Below are 18,925 nucleotides of genomic sequence, written 5' to 3'. Positions count from 1 at the left end.
ATGGCTTACCTGGACGATTGGCTGGTATGGGCAGCATCCTCAGAAGAATGCTTGCAAGCTTCCAGAAAGGTGACCCAATTCCTGGAACATCTGGGTTTCAAGATCAACACCAAAAAGTCTTGACTTTCACCAGCTCAGAAGTTTCAATGGCTAGGAATCCATTGGAACCTTCAGTCACACCGTCTTTCCATCCCTCTGAAGAAAAGGAAGGAAATAGCAGGATCTGTCAAAAGACTCCTAAAATCCAAACGGATTTCAAGACGTCAACAGGAGCAGGTGCTCGACTCCCTCCAGTTCACTTCAGTGACAGACCCAGTGCTACGAGCACAGCTAAAGGATGCATCGGGAGTCTGGAGAAGATACGCATCCATCGCTCGAAGAGATCTCAAGAGACCTTTACCAACCAGGCATCGCTCACTCCTAAAGCCATGGTCGGAGGCAAAGAACCTGAGAAGATCAGTTCCCCTTCAACCACCGCCTCCGTCGGTCGTTATCCACACGGATGGTCTCCCCTATTCAAGACGTTCCACATCAACTTCTGAGAGGCCATGGCGGTCCTTCTTTCTCTAAAGAGGCTGTCTCCACGCCCCTCATCCCACATCCGTCTAACTCTGGACAGCGCCATTGTGGTCAGATGTCTCAACTGTCAGGGCTCACGATCGCCCCAACTCAACCAAGTGTTACTGCCCATCTTCCGTATAGCGGACAAGAAGAGATGGCACCTCTCAGCAGTTCACCTACAAGGATTCCGCAATGTGATGGCGGATGCTCTATCAAGGACAACCCCGATAGAGTCAGAATGGTCCCTAGACGCAGACTCATTCTCCTTCATCTCTCATCAAGTCTCGGAACTGCAGATCGACCTCTTCGCGACGAGCGACAACAAACGTCATCCTCTTTATGTGGCCCCATACGAGGACTCCCAAGCGGAAGCAGTGGACGCCATGTCCCTGGATTGGAACAGATGGTCCAAAATTTACCTGTTCCCTCCACCCAACCTTCTGCTGAAAGTCCTCACCAAGCTGAGAACCTTCCAAGGAACAGCAGTCCTAATGGCACCCAAGTGGCCCCGGAGCAACTGGTTCCCTCTAATCCTGGAATTACAACCCAGGCTAATTCCCCTGCCGGACCCAGTTCTCTCCCAGCAAGTTCAGAAGTCGACTGTCTTCGCTTCATCAAGGAAAACCCGAGTCTTCCTGGAAGGAATAGGTGTCCTTCGTCAAGGCTAAAAATCCTACAGAAATCTCTATAGACTTTTGTCTGTCCTTCTTTATTCACCTTCATGGACAGGGCTTGGCAGCCAACACGTTTTCCACCTGCAAATCGGCCTTGACAAGACCACTACTCTATGCCTTCCAGATCGACCTGTCCGACGATATCTTTAACAAGCTGGCAAAGGCATGTGCTAGACTCCGTCCTGCACCTCCACCAAGACCTATCTACTGGTCTCTCGACAAAGTGCTCCAATTTGCCTCAAGTTTGGACAACGAGTCTTGCCCTCTGAAAGATTTGACTCAAAAAGTGATTTTCCTTTTTGCTCTCGCCTCGGGAGCCCGAGTCAGTGAGATTGTGGCTTTATCAAGAGAAGAGGGCCAGATACAGTTTGGTGACACAGGCGAACTTACCCTCTTTCCTGACCCAACGTTTCTCGCCAAGAACGAGCTTCCCACCAAACGGTGGGGCCCCTGGAGAATCTGCCCTCTGAAGGAAGATGTCTCTCTATGCCCAGTGGAGAGTCTAAAGGTCTATCTTCGAAGAACTTCAGACTTTGGCAGAGGACAGCTCTTTAAAGGAGAAACATCAGAGTCTGATTTGTCACTCAAACAACTAAGGGCGAAGATCCCCTCTTTATTCGCAGAGCGGATCCTGACAGTACACCCACAGGTCATGATCCCAGGAAAGTCGCCTCTTCCCTGAACTTTTTCCAGTCAATGGATTTCGAGAGTCTTCGCTCTTTCACAGGCTGGAAATCCTCAAGAGTGTTTTTCAAACACTACGCGAAGCAGGTGCACGAGTTGAAGCGTTTTGTGGTAGCAACAGGTAGTGTACTAAAACCTGCTACTCAGTGCTGCGTAGAACAGTGAGTTATTCGGGACTCTAACTCCATGGGTGCCTGTGTTGACCCTAGTGCGAAACATAGTGATTTTAAGTGCCACCTTGTGACACTAAGGACTGTTCTTCTACAAAGCTGAAGTAACATAGACAGTAACACGTGTGCCACGTTTTAACATGAAGTGTACCTAAGACTTTCTAGAAAGACTTTATAGTTCCTCTGGAACTTATGTGTGTAATGGCAAGTTTTCCTTTTCAAATTCCACACCCACTTCTTCTGATGTCTTTAGTCTATGTTTTTAATTGCATTTCATATTTAAAATTTGCTTATTTCATGCTAATTCTTGATTTACTGAATAAAAGAGAATTTGGTTACCCTGTGCGTCTCATTTCACCCTCACTCATGAAATAAAAACACTGTTACAGAATTTTTATTACCCTATTATTTGGATATTATTATGAACAATGTTATAATATTGTTTCTCTTAATGCACACTCATCTAGACCAAGGTAATTTGTTCCAACACGATTGTACTTACCTTCTTCTATCTGGCCCTGGGACCGGCAGGTATCTCCGAGACTAAGTGAGTTCCTCTATCAAGTAACTTCAAGATGTTCCTTGCGTCCAAATAGGACTTCCCTGCCAGTGGGGCAGGAAGCGGTAACATGGTATATGCTTATCTGAAGTGACATGTAACGGATATGTCACAGGTCTCTGTGGTCATCAGACCAAAGGAATATTGTTTAGAAGTCAAAAGGCACTACAAAAGGGGGAAAATCCATGATACATTAATTCTCTAGTACACTTCCATCAGGACGACATGGCTTGAGCCCAAAAAACGGATTTTGAGCGAAGCGAAAATTATATTTTTGGGTGAGATAGCCATGTCGTCCTGATGGACCCGCCCTTGTTCTCTATTCGGCCCTGACAGGCCCCTCCCAATCTTATTGTATCATGAAGGCTGGCATAAACGCCAGAAGGAATGAGGATGGCGCGCTGCGGCGGCGTCAACCAAGATGGTGGCCAACATGGCGACCGGATATTGACGTCACCGAGTACCATAACAGTAACGGAGGAGGAGAATTTAGTAAAGGCTCCTCCCATAACTTGCCCCACTTCCCCCTCGAAGCGTAAACGCTATGTGGGGTGCAGATAGCTATGTGGCGTCTCAAGCATACGTCCCCTGTTATTATACGATATCCTTAAGTGAAACCTTATGGGTACTCGCGCCAGAAGTTAGAATTCTGTGAAACCTTTAGTTTAATTCTCTGGGAATATCTACTGTAGTCATATATACCCTTAGGAAGCTACTGAAGGAACCTTCCATCAGGACGACATGGCTATCTCACCCAAAAATAGATTTTTCGCTTCGCTCAAAATCCGTTAAATAGCTTCATTTAAAATTTTATAACACTAGGAATGTCTATTATATCATGCATGAAAGTAAACTGAAACGCCTAGGCTAGGAAGCCTAGCGTAAGCAAGGTTCGGTTACCTAAATTGCCGAAACTATTACAAATACTATCGGCATAATATAAATAACTCCTAGAAATGAAGACTAAATAACTATGATTATTTATGCTATCTATACCGGGAAAGTCATTCTGGCTAACTAAATAACTCATGCGTTACGAACGACAGCGACCACGACGCCTCCGTTTCAGGCAACAGATCTTCCATAAGTTAATTTAATTTGATTTAATTTCACTATACTGTAAGGCAAGAGCTAACATTTATACAATGTAAAGATCAAATACTCAACTTTCCAGAGGCAGAAGAGGTTGGAGATTGCATGATAAATCCAAAATAATCCAATTACGAGAGAGCAACCGGGAAAATCACCGAGCGAGATCAATACAGAAAAAGGAATAAACATGGCGGCGACGATGACGCCATCTAGATACTCAAATAGTAACGGAGGAAGGGTACCTTCGTTTTTTGCCACTTTCCCCCTCGAAGCGTATACGCTATTCAGGGTGAAGATTGCTATGTGGCGTGTCAAGAATACGTCCTCTGATATTATGCGATATCCTTAAAGGGAAACTTTAAGGATACCCGCGCCAGGAGTTAGAATTTTGGAGACCTTAAGGTAAATTCTCTGGGAATATCACTGTAGTCAAATATACCCTAGGAAGCTACTTAAAGGAACCTTCCATCAGGACGACATGGCCTGAGCCCATAAATAATAATAATAGACAAAGATATTTGGGGAACATCTCGACAAATGTATATAAGACTTCCCCCATGGCTCCCTGCTCATTGATCATATGGTGTCCTTTAGCTAACATACTCTCGAGGGCAAGGAGTATTAGCATCGAGCTTGCTTTCTTGTAGACATACAGTTATAGGGGAGTGCTCACGTATGAGGAGCTTAAGTTGTTCAGATTTCGTCCTTAAACCCTGGCAATTCCATTGCAGAATGGAGGAAAAAACTAAGGTTTATTTTTTGGAAGACACCTTAGATGAAGTCTTCCCATTGGCAATATTTGATCTACAATATTTCCCGGTGGTATCTCTAGAGAGGATCTTGATATAGTGGGTTTTGTGTTCCTCTTTTTCTTTGTGTCCATTTGATCTAATTGTTGAGGATGATGGTGGACCTCAACTTGAATTTCTGAGTGGTTCAATTTACCTTCTAGTTGATCAGAAACATCAGCAGACAATATATATTTATTTGAAGTCGTGACTTTAATGTTTCTTATAGTAGGAGGTGAGAGAGATGGAGGTCTCTCTTTTTCGATTAAAAGGTTGTGATCTGTCAGGTATTTGCACCTTCCCAACTACAGGTTCACCAGGTAAATTGGTTTCAAGTGGAACCTCCATCAGATCAGGCTAGGACACGGCCTGAGAGAGGTTTGTACTATTGTTTGGAATCGGAGTAGTTGGCTTTTGAATAACTTTCAGATCTTTAAGTATCTGTTTTGATTTTTCTACAATTTCTGGATATAGATTTTCAATGGGACTTTCAACCTCTTTAACTACTTTTATTTGTTTCTTTATCTTAGAAGTAGATATATAATTTCCGTCTGTGTGGTTTGGCAAGTTTTCCTTCAGAACCATTGAAAAAGGTTGCCTTGGTCTTATCTGCTTTTAAAGAGCTTTTTTACGAGCCTCTTTAAAAATAACACTTTCCATGGTCCTAATGGCCTGCATTTCTTTTTCAAAAATAAACTTAACACAGCTTTTAGATATAGCTGGGTGTGCTTCCCCACAATGTATGCAATTAGGGTTTTCTATTCATACTCCATGACTACTTTTTCTACAGTTGGCACAAACAGCTGGCTTATTATTTAGTTTTTCCTTGCATTTCTGGCTTAAATGGCCATACATTTGGCAATGATAACATCGCAATGGTGAAGGGATATATGGTTTTACCTTCAAAGATAGCCAACCAGCTTTTATAACATTTGGTAATCTGCATTGATCAAATGTTATAATCACAGTAGCAAGAGGAATACGTTGTTCTCCAACTTTCTTTCTCATTCTGACTACTTTTGCTACTCCTTGACTTTTCAGTTCATCCTCAATTTCCTTTTCCTCTATGTCCAGCAACTCTGGAGCATATATCACACCTCTACTCTGGTTGAAAGTAAGGTGCGAAACGCATGGCACTATGACCATCCAATGTTGCGAGTGTTTTCAATCTTTCGCCTTGTATTGGGGATAGTGCCTCTATCAGGAGACTTCCATATCCCTGGGGAAGAATATTTGGCTGCCCTCCACATACAGCAACTATTTCCCTATTAGCTTTATAAACATTTAAACGTTCATGTCTTGCATTTTCAAATTCAAAAATAAAAAACTTCTCATAATTCACTACTTCATAGTGACCAGGTAATACTTCTACTTTTCTATATTTTTCTGTACGGTCATCATTTCTCATTCTCTCTCTCTTCTTCTGTAGTGTTTTCTTATCATTCTTCATATGACGTGGGTAAGGTTCCACTGTTACTATATTAGAACCAGAGTTGGAGCTGTCTGTACCGAGGTCCATGTTTGTATTTTCCAGGTCGTCAACGGAGCGGTTGGTTTTTTTTGAAAGAGCAAGCCGGATTATCCACCTCTTATCGAAGGATGTCAGTCCTCTTATGCCATGTGGCCCAACACAAGAAGAGGCTTCAGCGGGGACCAGTCCTCTATTAGAGAGGGGCTGCCTCTCTTGAGATGGGCGTACACTGGTCAGTGGAGGTGGTTAGCCCCTCCCACCGGCGACTCCAATGCCTGGCGTCACCCATTACCCGCAAATATGGGCGACTTACAACCGGATCACTGGAGCCCGACTCTTAACAGACTTGGTCTGCACCCAATGGGGTCTGCCAGAGGGTGATGGCATCTAAATTGGCACAGGTTGAGATGGAATGCTGTCCATCCCACACTGTGCCAAATACAAAGCAGCAGCCAAAGCATAATCAAACAAGCCAAAGTCAACAAAATCGAGCCCAAAAGGAAGAGATGGGAGAAGAAAAGAAATAACCAAAAGGAAAAGAGAAAGTGCCGACTGATTTAGTTGGATCAACAGTTGGGCACCGAGGTCCAGTGGGAAAGTAGTTCCCTCTGTTCATCAGAGTCCAGCTGCTAATCCCTAAGTCCCCCATCCTCATCAATGCTTCAGCATCTGGGGGGGTTCCAGAGAGAAATGCGGAGAATTCTCCAAGAGTTCCCGAAAGCCAAGGTGGTTGTCTATATTAATGACATCTTGATACTTGGGTCTTCTTTCGAGGAACACCTGAAACTGGTAGAACAAGTTTTGGCTACTCTCCAGAAGCACGGACTCAAGATAAAACTCGAGAAGTGTTCGTGGGTTCAAGCTGAAGTCAAGTATCTTGGTCATCTGGTTGGAATTCTGGTATGCGTAAGCTACCAGAATACATCCAGAAAGTGGAGGACTTCCCTAAACCGACCACTGTGCGTGAGCTACGGGGATTCCTGGGACTGGTAAACTTCCAACGGAAGTTTATCCCCATGTGCTCACAGATAGCCAAACCATTATCTGCGAAGACTGAGGGATGAAAATCCCAAGGGACTAAGAACCATCACGACGAACTTACTACAGAGGAGCTCAATGAACTCCATGCTATGTCTAAGCACATGAGTGATGACAAGGAAGGGATCGAGGAGGTAGAACTTGTGTTAGGTTCGGAGCAAATATGTTAGGAAAATATCAAGACGTGGTCAACTTCATCGACAAATACCATCCAAAGATATTGCAGGTTTGTCGTGTAGTTGGGCAGTTTGATGATGTTTCCTTAATTTATTTTCGAAAAATTCTGAAAAGCTGTACCAAGCAACTTTCTATCGATAGCTTCTTTAAAAAACTACGAAGCACACTCATGATGAAGAGGAAGGAAGTGGTTCAAAGAAAACGGCAAAGAGTGAAGCGAAAGAAAGTGAAACAAAGAAAATGGCAAAGATTGAAGAGAAATAAATTAAATCAATTATAAGTACAGAGTGAAAGTGATTAAAATTAATCATCAAAAAGAAAAAAAGAAAATGTAAAAAAAAATATAAAATATAAAAATAAAAAAAAAATAAGCTAAATTAGGTTAAAGTTCACTTAGTGTAAGTTAGAATAAGTTACGGTAGAGTACGTTTATCGTAGTCAACCTCTCTACCTCCTTGCCGCCCATCCATCTCCTCTCTGCGTAACAAGACCCAACACCTGCGCTAGACTTTCTAAGGTAAAGTGACGCTAAAAACCCGTTTCTTATCTATTATTTCTTGATAATTATTCTTTTTTACATGTCTATTATCTAATTTAGAGTGCATATTGTCATATGTAATTATGTGTAGTAATTCATTAAGGAGTTATCATAGGTTTTTGGGCTCAACCACGGATTAATCCTATTTCAATGTATTCTTATAGGAAAATTCGTTTCTACATCCGAACATTTTCTACATCCGAAGTCGGTTGTGGAACGGATTAAATTCGTATGTAGAGGTACCACTGTATATATAAATATATATATATATATATATATATATATATATATATATATATATATATATATATATATATATATATATATATATGTATATATATATGTATATATATATATATATATATATATATATATATATATTATATATATATATATATAAATATATATATATAACGGATTTTGAGCGACACGAAAAATCTATTTTTGGGTGAGATCGCCATGTCATCCTGATGGAAGTTCCTGAGATAGCTTCAAAAGGATATATTATATACTACAGTGATATTCTCAGAGAATTAACCTTCAGGTTCCAGAATTCTAACTCCTGGAGCGAATATCCTTAAAATTTTCTCAAGGATATCGCATAAAATCAGAGGACGCATTCTTGACACGTCACATAGCAATCTCCACCTCAAATAGCATTAACGCTTCGAGGAGGACGTGGCAAAAGAATAGAATGGGGCCGTAACAAGGTTACCCCTGTTCCCGTACTACTATTGACCACCACCCCAGCGCCATTCCCAGGATGGCGCACATTCCTAGTAGCATTGAGCGTGGTGCTACAGATCCAGTACGTCAGGGAGGGAACTGTGAAGATCTTTTCTTTTAAGAAAGAAGGGTGGGTCCATCAGGACGACATGGCGATCTCACCCAAAAATAGATTTTTCGCTTCGCTCAAAATCCGTTTTTTGGGCTCAAGCCATGTCGTCCTGATGGAAGTATACCAGAGCATTAATGTATCTGTGGGTTTTCATCAGTGCCTTAACCTTGGGACAACCTTTCTATGATCATTTGGATCAATCGAGACAAATGACGTTACCGTTATCCGTCATTATCACTAATCATCTCCGATGTTAGTGCTTCCTGGCCCCTACAGGGAAGAGTCATTCTAGACGGTAGAAAGGGGGGTCTCAAGGTAAGCATATATTGTATGGACAAACATAAGAATACACCAGATGAACAAACCGTCTCGTAGTTTGTGAAAATTACCAAATACCTGACAAGTGTTTCTAAAATCCATTGTTTGTGAGCATACAAATACATAAAAATACATACTCTGGACTATAATCAAGCAATTGTCGGGCGAGTTAGGACGCAATTACATTCTATAGACGTTTATTAATAAGTAAAACAAATGTAGCATGATAATGGAACTATACATGTAACCTGTACAGAGATTATCTTTCTTTCTTGGAAAGCAAGAAATGAAAAGTGCCACTCTCAGATTGAAGGAAATTATAAAACAAATTCTCTTCATAATTCCTGTACTGGTTACTTTTATCGGCATTGTGTACTACGTACACCGGCACTAGTGCTATCTGTATAATTCCACACCTGGGATTTTGAACAGAGCTAGTGTCACCATGGTAACACTTGATCAAAGGAGGTCACACCCTAAGAGGGATGACCTCTTCTCCCTTTAATTGACAGTCCCAGTCAATTAGCTGTTCATCGTAGAATTAGACGGCGGGTTAAGTACTCTACCCGACGTCACCACATACTGCTTCAGATCATGGACTTGCTTAGCATAGTGTTTGTATAACACTGTGGATGATTCTCACCCAGTATATGTGCGAGGACATTTGAAGTCCAAACCACTGACTGTCTATAACAGTAATTGGGGGGGCAGGATTTAATACACTACTGTACCTGCCGCCACTACATAGTATTTCAGTTCATGTACAGTACCTGTTTTGCATAGTGTTTGTAAAACACTCTGGATGATTTCCATCCAGTGTATGAACGAAGACGCTCAAAGTCCATATACTGAAAGAAGTTCAGTGATGAAGCAATCTTTCTCGGATCATGACCTGCGGGAGTACTGTCAGGATCCGCTCTACAAATATAATAGGCGAGCTTTGCCCTCAGTTGTTTTAGGGATAAGTTTGATCCAGAGGTTTCTCCTTTAAAGAGCTGTCCTCCCCTGAAGTCTGAAGTTCTACGAAGATAGACCTTTAGACACTCTACCGGACATAGAGAGATATCTTCCTTCAGAGTGCAGATTCTCCAGGGACCCCACCTTTTAGTGGGTAGCTCATTCTTAGTGGGAAAGGATGGATCAGGGAAGAGATTCAGTTCTCCTGTTTCTGAGAACTGAATGTGGCCCTCATCCATAGAAAGGGCCACTATTTCACTAACTCTAGCCCCTGAGGCTAGAGCAAACAGAAAAATAACCTTTTGAGTTAGATCCTTAAGCAAACAATCTTCATTGTTCAAGGATGAGGCGTAATGTAGGACCTTGTCCAAAGACCAAGAGATGGGCTTTGGCGGTGCAGCAGGCCTAAGCCTCGCACATGCCTTCGGGATCTTATTAAAGATCTCATTCGCCAAGTCTACTTGAAAGGCATATAGAAGAGGTCTAGTCAAGGCTGACTTGCACGTCGTTATCGTGTTGGCCGCCAAACCCTGGTTATGAAGATGGATAAAGAAGGACATGCAGAAGTTCATTGAAATCTCTCTCAGTCCTTTTGCTTTTAAGAAAGCAACCCACTTTTTCCATGATGACTCATATTGTCTTCTAGTTGACTTAGACTTGTATTCCTCTAAGAATTCTATATTGCCTATTGAGATCCCAAATCTTTTCTTAACCGCTAGGGCAAAAAAATCATGTAATGAAGGGTTTGGGTTCTCTGTAATAAATCGAAGGCAATTAATCTCTGAATCTTCTGGAGTTGTCCCGCCTGGAAGGATCTCAGTATGTTGAGGACTCTCAGCAGGTAATTGGACGGGATGAACTGGAAATCCTAAGTCTATTCCTTCCATTTCAGAGACATGATGTTTATCATTTAAATTAGAGGATCCTCGTATGGGGCTACATATCAAGGTAGTTCCTTGACAGCGCTCGTAATGAAGAGGTCGGATTGCAGTTCGTGGACTTGTTCCCATCCGGGAGAGAATAGGTCTGCGTCCGTGGACCATTCTAACTCTATCGGCCTGAGCCTGAGTAGACCATCCACTGTCACAATGCGGATTGGTTGTATTTGAACTGCTGACAGGTGCCATTCCTTTAGATAAGGGATGGCTAACTACACTTAAACTGTATGAGACGTTTCTTAGCATCGTCGATTGCAGCGCCTCGTTATCGCTTCGGAGTCCCAGATCAGCTGTAGACAAACTGATCTGCTTGGAGAGAGTTTCCCTACTCATGACTGGACCAACATGGTCTTGGGATTTTCGGGCTTTGACCTTTGTTAAGGAAGCGAAAAGGAAGGACCGCTATCGGTCTTTTTAGGCCTCTTCGAGCGTTTGATGCTTGTTTTCTCCAGGTTCCCAGTGCATCTTGCAGCCGTGCTCTTAGCACAGGACCTGCCTTTATTGCGAACTGGAGAGAGGGCAGGGTTCCTCCCAGTTCTCGTTTTGGGAATCTGAAATTTATCTTTCATCGACGATGATCCGGGACCGGATCATTTGTTCGGATGTTCATAGACCAGCCACCTTGGGTGCTGCCCACCCCAGCCTCTTGTCCAGGAACATTGTTGCCTGAACCTTTCTTAGGCTTAAATATCGCATGACTGTGTCTGCCAATTTTATGAAGGCAGCTAGGACTCTGTCTAGTCTGATGAGTATCTTTCCTAGGAAGTGCGTTACTTTGTGTAACCTGAATCCTAGATAGGAGGGGAGAGGGTGATTGACTGGAAGCTGCCGATAGACGACTTTCAGGTCTGGTAAGGCACCCTTTTTTGCAGCGGGGTCCTTATGTTCAGGAGGATAAACCTCCTGGACTTGTTGTTTTATTTGGACTTGTTGAGTGGCAATAAGTCCTGAATGACTCTGAATTTTCTTGAGTCCTTCTCGTAAACACACAACGGCCTTCCCTGGAATTCGGTGGACTAAAGTTTCCTTACCACCTGTATGCTCTAGAGCTCTCAGGTAAACTCCTCCAGGAAATGGTGGTAGAGATATCTCCACCTCTCGACTTAGTCCCATCTTGATTAGGCCATGGACCCAAGGATCGAAGGTCCAGCGATCCTAAAGGAATCTCCCTCCTACTAGAAGCATTTCTATGCTTCGATTGATCAGTAGGAATCTCTTTTCGACCATCTGTCTGTGACATCTCGGTCACTACAACTGTGGATCGTTGTTGAACCGCTCGAAATGGATGTCCAGACCTCTCCATCTTCCTTTTAGGTTGGGGACCCACAACCTTAGAACATTCTCTTTTTGAAAGGATGCCCCACTTTTGGAGAAGTCCTACTTTCTCCGTAGAGGCGTTCTTAATCACTTCCTTGACTACCTCGTCTGGAAAGAGGTCTTTATCCCAGATGTTGGAAGATATTAGCTTTCTTGTATCGTGTTTCGCTGTTGCATTAGCTAACACAAACTCCCTACATGTTCTTCTAGCCTTTATAAAGGCATAAAGGTCTTTTACCAAAGTAGTCATGTATTTTGGCTAAGACCCTAAGCATGTCTGGGGTATCTTGATGAGCCGAACAGAACTCTTTGTAGTTCTGTAGAGATAAGGAGGCTGCAAGTCTCTCCTTTGTTTCTTGTTCGTTCTGTAAGAAAAACTCAGATAATTTTGGAAGATTTTCCTTAAATTGTCGACTGGCGACATCCGCCTCAAGTCTTCCTACTGAAAAGGTGAAATGGGCCTCCTTCCAGTTCTTCTCCTGTCTGGGAAATGCTAATGACAGAGGCTCGCACTCCTTGAGTGTAGGACACGGTTTACCTGTCTCTATTGCCTCAGTGACATAATTGAAAGCCTTCTCCGTAAAGGGGAATGAAATTGAAACAGGAGTAAGAAAGGAAGAGTGCTTGTTACGCGGTGTGGATACCTTCGATACCGAGTAACCCGCCATTTCTACGCTGCTTGATAGGATAGCCTGTGCTTTATCATTGTCGAGAATCATAACCTCCTTTGATTCCGTTCCTTTTTCTGATGTTGGTTCATCCTTCAGTCTGATGAAACAGTTCGGGAAAGCGTCAAAGCTTGGCCAGATTTTGTCCAAAGGAACAGCACCCATCTTCTCCGAGATGTAGAGTTTGCCATTTAGAATCGGCATTAGCTCCGCAAACCTCCAGGGATTGGTTGTGGAGCATGTCAGAAGGTCTTGATCTACGAGTCTTTTGTACGAGTCTTTTGTACGACCCTTTAGGAGCGACAAGTGGAGCTTTACCAAGCTCTACCTTGCATTTCGCTTCCTGCTTTGTGCTCTGTTTGCACAAATTTTCTACTAGATTCTTGACTTGGGCCCATAACTGGTTCATTCCATCTAAAAGAGGGATAGAAGGCGGAGATATCGATGACGTTGGCTCATAAGCCTTTTGGGACGGAGACAATTCCAACCCAACATTCTCCCCTTCTTCCCGTGGGCGCTTTTTGCCCTCCTTCCCGAAGGTTATCTGGCCATCGGGAAATGTACCTCGTGTCTGGGGTACCACTATTTCCTTACTCTCTGTTGGAAATAGTAACCTACGCATCTTGTCATTAGGCAGGTAAGGTCCCGGAGAGATTTTCTGAAAGCCTCTCACCCAGTTGCGTAGTTTGAAACGAGCTGCATCCCTAGTCTCCACCGACTTGGGATTCTTGAAACCTTCGGACAATAGGTCCCGACATACATTGCAGGCCTGCGGGTTCCAATACTGCAGGTGTTCGGAAATAATATATCCGGGGGGCATGAAACCTGCATGCATTATGTCCGTAAAAACACTTACTCTTAGTTTTGCAGAAGACTGCAACACACGACATCTGGCGTTCCTCCTGTAAAGAAAGGAAAACAAAATGAGTATACGATTGATTATCTCACTGATAACCAATAAAGTCATATCTTAACAGAATAGCTTAGGATAGCAAGCTATAAAGGGATAGTAGGAGACACATACTTGTGTATCCCTTGCAAGCAAATGCTGGTACCTCCCCTCAGTATCAAGTGATAGGAATTTCCTTTTCGAAGGAATTCCAACTGAAAAAGGGGTTTTCTAACCCCTAGGAAAAGGAAAGTGTATACTTCACTGTCCCTTTCATACTAAATACTGTGGGGTACGGAAGACTGATTTCTCAATCAGCTTAACGAAGAAACACTATTCCTTCGATGTAAGGGCGGCTGCAGCATAAGCTCACATGAGGATACCCAAGATATACTAGAAATAGTTACTGTATAATCATACTGTAGTTTTCTATTTGCAGTATGCACTATATTGCAATATACTGGCTACTGTATAATTATATATAGTATGGAAAGGAAAGACATATATTTGTATATATCTCACCCAACTTATTTGCTGTGACCCCCCTTACAAAATTAAAACATAGAGTTTCCTAATCATGGAGACTCGAGGATAAGGGCTCTGCCCTTTAAGGGTTAGGAGTGTAACCTCCAGTCCTTAAAATTTTAATATTGCAGGGTAATCTGAAGACTGATTTCTAATCAGAATATTGAAGAATTAAATTCTTTCAATATGAGATTGGGTTCCACAAATATTTGGGTAGGATTTTCAAATATATTGGAAAAACACTAATAGCATAAAATATACAGAAGCTTTCTATTTGTAGTATATCCTATACTGCAGAAATACTAACTACCTGTATAAACATATACTGTAGTACAGCCAGCATGTTGTCGGCATAGCTAGCTAATGCTAGCACATCTAGCCTGCTAGCTAAAAAAAGAGAGATAGCATGGAGAACAGGCTACCTAATACTGTAAATATATACAGTAAAAGGGATGTAAAAGTCTACTATTACTACCTTCTCCAGAAAGAAGGTTCAAATGGAAGGGGAGAATATAAAATTCAAGCTTCTATCCAGCTAGAATACTGTCGCCGGTAAGGATCTGTCTAAACCTTGCCGGCCAGCACCACTGGTCAGTACTGCCGGCCGGCACCGCTGGTCAGTACTGCCGGCCAGCAGTACTAGTACAGTCAGCGTGCTGCCGGTTGACCAGGCACCATTCTGTGCCGGCCTGGTAGGCAGCACCCCGGCAGTAGCCACTGTTGCTAGCAGTTCAAGAAAGAACTTAAGAACCTTTGTAAATAGAAGGGACTTCCCACTTACAGCCAACATGACCACCAGCTGCCGGCCAGCAGCTGCCCTGGTGGCTTGCCAGCAGTCACCATGACTGCTGGCTGGCAGCAGCCATGACAGTAGTCTTTACTGCCGGCCGGCAACTAAAAAGGCCGGCAGCTCACAGCTGTCATTACTGCCGGCCGACAGATGTTAAGACTGCCGGCCGGCAGCTATCAACTGTAAGAGGGGGAGTCTGGTCGATCCCGGCAACCCACCGGCAACAGTAAGGTTGCCGGGATTCGCCAACATAAAGGGATAGAAGGGAAGGGAAAAGAGGGTCCTGTGAAAGGTACAGCAGGAGCCGGCCTTAGCCTGTCCTGCCCCACCAAACAACTCCGTTCCTGTATTAGAACTATCCCAGGCGGCTAAAGAATTCTATTCCTTCGCCTAGGGTTAGATTAATACAAATAAGAGGTTAGTAGCACCCTCGCCACTACCTCCAAAGGAAAGGAAACGGGGTTGCAGTGCCAGTGTCCCCTAAGCATTAGAAGAATTCTATTCCTCAGCCTAGGGTCCACTAACACAGGACTAGTCTGCTAGGTCACAGGAAAAAAGGGTCATATCGTACAGACCCTTCAGGAGTGGCCTAGGGAGGTCTAGCCTCCTATATCAGTAGCCTAACGTAGCAAAAGAATTCTATTCACCTTGCCAGGTAGCTACTGACCACAGACTAAATACTCTGAAATTCTGGCCAAAACCCCAAAAACCTGCATCTGCGGTTACAGAGGAAGGGCAGAAAAAACCGTAGAAAAGTCATGCCTGAATTAAAAATTTGAGGCCGACCCGCTAAGGTTGTAGCCTGAGGCTACACTCAGAGGGAAGAGGGATTACCCTTAAACTCCCTTTTTTGAGAGGGGTAAAGTTCATCCAATTAAAAGAGATACCTATCTCTGCATAATTGAAATCACCATACACAAGGGTAACCGGGGAGTGTCTAACGTATAATAACACGCCTAGGTTAGGAACCTAGGCGAGACGAGATCTCGGTTACCTCACTCACCGAGACTCTAACTATACGATCGACATGGAAAGGAAAAATATGCATGTGGGCGTATCGGCGCCCGCGTGAACAATCCCTACGCTTCCGCGCGTATGAAGATCGCTGGCGCTTGCGTGTGAAAGATCGTGGGCGATTGCGTGTGGGAAACCATCCCACACACGGAAGAGATAACGCTGACGATCTTCGGCGCTTACGAGAGTACGTAGATTATCGGCGCTAGCGCGAGAGAAGATCGTAGGAGACAGTGAGCGGAAAACCATTGGTGCCCGCGTACATATGATCTCCAACTATGTAAGACGATCGTCGGCGATTCGCGCGAGCACTGACGATCTTCGATGCTCACGCGTGTGCGAAGATTGTCGGCGCTCGCGCGCCAGAAAAGATGGTCGGCGATCGCGAGCGGGAAAACCTCGGTGCCCGCGCGCGGACGATCCGTGCGATTATCGCATGAGCCTCAATGGTCGCGCGCGGGAAACCATCCCGAGCACGGAACGATCTTCGGCGCTTACACGTACTGTGAAGATCGTTGGCACTCGCGCGCCTAGTGCCGAATCCGAAGTTCGCCGGCTAACGGCCGTCGACAATCGCGTGCGGAACGGCCTCGTTGTCGCGCGCGGTTAACTATCCCGCGCACAGACCGTTCTTTGGCGCTCACTCGCACTAAGAAGATCGTCAGCGCTTGCGCGCCTAGCGCTGGATCCGAAGATCGCCGGTTAACGGCCGTCGCGCGAGTGAAGATCGTAGGCCCCTGTGCAACAGAAGATCGTCGGAGAGAGCGCACGCGCACTTGCTTGAAGGATCGGCTTACTCGTAGATCAGGAACTGGGATGTGTCCCTAAACGGGAGGGCATCCCCTGAAGAAGACCAGGAGGTCTACTTCAGTGCCGACGATCAACTGAGGTACTGCTAAATACTCCGAGGAGTGGTCTCTGTGAGATACCTTTCCCGCGAACGGGAGAGGTGTCCTTCGTAGAAGAGACTTAGAGACACCGTAGGCTGAACCGCTGGTGAGCGCCTGTGCGCTATCTCAGGAACCCTAACGACGTGCGCAAAAGCGCAAGGAACGTTGGTAGCAGCCTAACTGAATACTGGAACGGTGTCTCTGAAGGCAGTCTCAGGAACAGCAGTCGAGCGCTAGCGCGTAAGGGAACGTTGGCGCGCAGGGGATACCTGGCACTTAGAGACTTACTCAAGGTGTGAGAAAGTCTCTCCTGCCCCGAAGGGAGGAGCCCGTTAGATAACGGGGGCGTGGGCGCCAAAGGTGCGTCTGCAGTCAGGAACGGATACAGCAGGCAACAGGTACACTGAGGGACGAGAGACCAAGGGTCTAACGTAGCCTGAGTAGCGAGGCCCCGAGGGGGTTAGTTGCAAGACCCCGAAGGGTCAACGCAACGAGAAACCGAAGTTTCTCCGTCACTAATCACCGAAGTGTAGAAGTGACTAAAGTTACGAGAGCCTGAGGGAACTGCGTAACTAAAGCTCCGAGACCCCGAAGGGTCAGGGAAAAAGAGAAATCGAAGTTTCCCTGTCACTAAACACCGAAGTGCTAGTGACTGAACAGCAAGCTGCTGTCAACAGGAACAATCCTCCGAGGAGGAGTCTCTATGAGTGGCCTCTCTCGCTAACGAGAGAGGTGAGCACTTCGTAGAAGAGACTGGTGATGGAGCCCCGAAAGGCCGTGATAGCAGCTGACGTAAACAGGAACAATCCTCCAAAGAGGAGTCTGTGAGTGTCCTCTCACGCGAACGGGAGGGGACAGTTCGTAGAAGAGACAAAAGGAGCAATCCTCCGCGGAGGAGCCCTTAGTGTGGCCTCCCTCACGAACGAGAGAGGGCCAGACTGATCTTGCAGCTGCTCAGCCCCTTGATCGTAGCTACAGAAGCGACCGCTCAGCCCCGAGAGCATAGTCGCTAGTACCATGGTCCAGCCTTGCAACCGCTCAGCCCCTTGAGCAAGTCACAAGGGCGGCCGCTCAGCCCCAAGAGCATAACCGCCTAAGGACCAGGTTAAAGTAAAAAAGGGAAGTTAACTAACTACCCTGGAGGCGAACCTCCTTATCGTTGTAGGATGCAATGAAGAGCAGGCAGTAGTCACGGGGGAACTTCTAAGAGAAGGAAACGCCCCTGACGAAAGCCTCAAGAGACGGCGGCGAAGCCGACTACCCAGGATAAACAGGACAGATCTGCTTTGAAGGCACACACAACAGGCACGAAGAAACAGCATCGTAAACTGGAAAATATAAAAGAATAATTATTTAACAGAAATTCCCCCGGGTGAAACTCCGAAGAGAACCCCCGAGGGAAAGAACATAAGAACGAAAGAAGGTATGCGCCCCCCTCCCCCACCCGGCATGCCCGGGTGAGGAAGGGACGAAAAGTTAACAAAACAGAATTATAACATTATAATAATGCAACTGACTTTGAATGTTCCAAGGATCACCGACCCCCAAAGGGACGTGAGCCCTGAGCTGAAAAGTTAAAACACAATTATATTCATAAAAATAATTGAGACAAATAAAACGAAATAGCGACTCGGTCCTGAGAAGCTATCGTAGGCGTAGTACGGAGTAAGAGGTGAACGACCTCAAGAGAAGGGCCGGGCTCCACGAAGGCAACCATGGTGGCCTAGGAGTGAAAGACCGTGATCAAGAAAAGATCGTGGTGGCCTGGCAAGCCAGCGATCACTCTCGTAGAAGTACACAACACACACCGCACAACACCGAAAGCAAAGGAAACTTACTATTTTCTATACACAAAAATATATATAAACATCAATAATGTTTAAATACAGTATACTAAGTATAAGAAAAGGTAAGTTAAAAAGACAAAACAATAATGGCCGTCAAGTGAGGATGGGAGCGGAGACTTCCGATCGCCATCCGAGCCAAAAGTAAAGTGGAGTATTCTCCGGTGTGTGTGAGGGGGGAGGGG

At 44.7% G+C, this 18,925-nt stretch overlaps 1 protein-coding gene and 1 long non-coding RNA gene across 2 annotated transcripts in view; both read right to left on the bottom strand.

Annotated features, from left to right (window-relative positions):
* The window catches only part of LOC137653816 (uncharacterized), a 154,227-nt gene extending 148,180 nt beyond the window's left edge, over positions 1-6,047 (bottom strand). Inside the window, exon 1 of the mRNA XM_068387467.1 lies at positions 5,781-6,047. Within this exon, the coding sequence (XP_068243568.1) occupies positions 5,781-6,047 (267 nt within the window). The remainder of the gene's footprint in view (positions 1-5,780) is intronic.
* The window catches only part of LOC137653089 (uncharacterized), a 587,775-nt gene that overhangs the window by 516,494 nt on the left and 52,356 nt on the right, over positions 1-18,925 (bottom strand). The window lies entirely within an intron of this gene.

Source organism: Palaemon carinicauda, chromosome 14, assembly GCF_036898095.1.
Source record: "Palaemon carinicauda isolate YSFRI2023 chromosome 14, ASM3689809v2, whole genome shotgun sequence".
Taxonomy (NCBI): Eukaryota; Metazoa; Arthropoda; class Malacostraca; order Decapoda; family Palaemonidae; genus Palaemon; species Palaemon carinicauda.
This window is presented reverse-complemented; position numbering and strand designations above follow the sequence as displayed.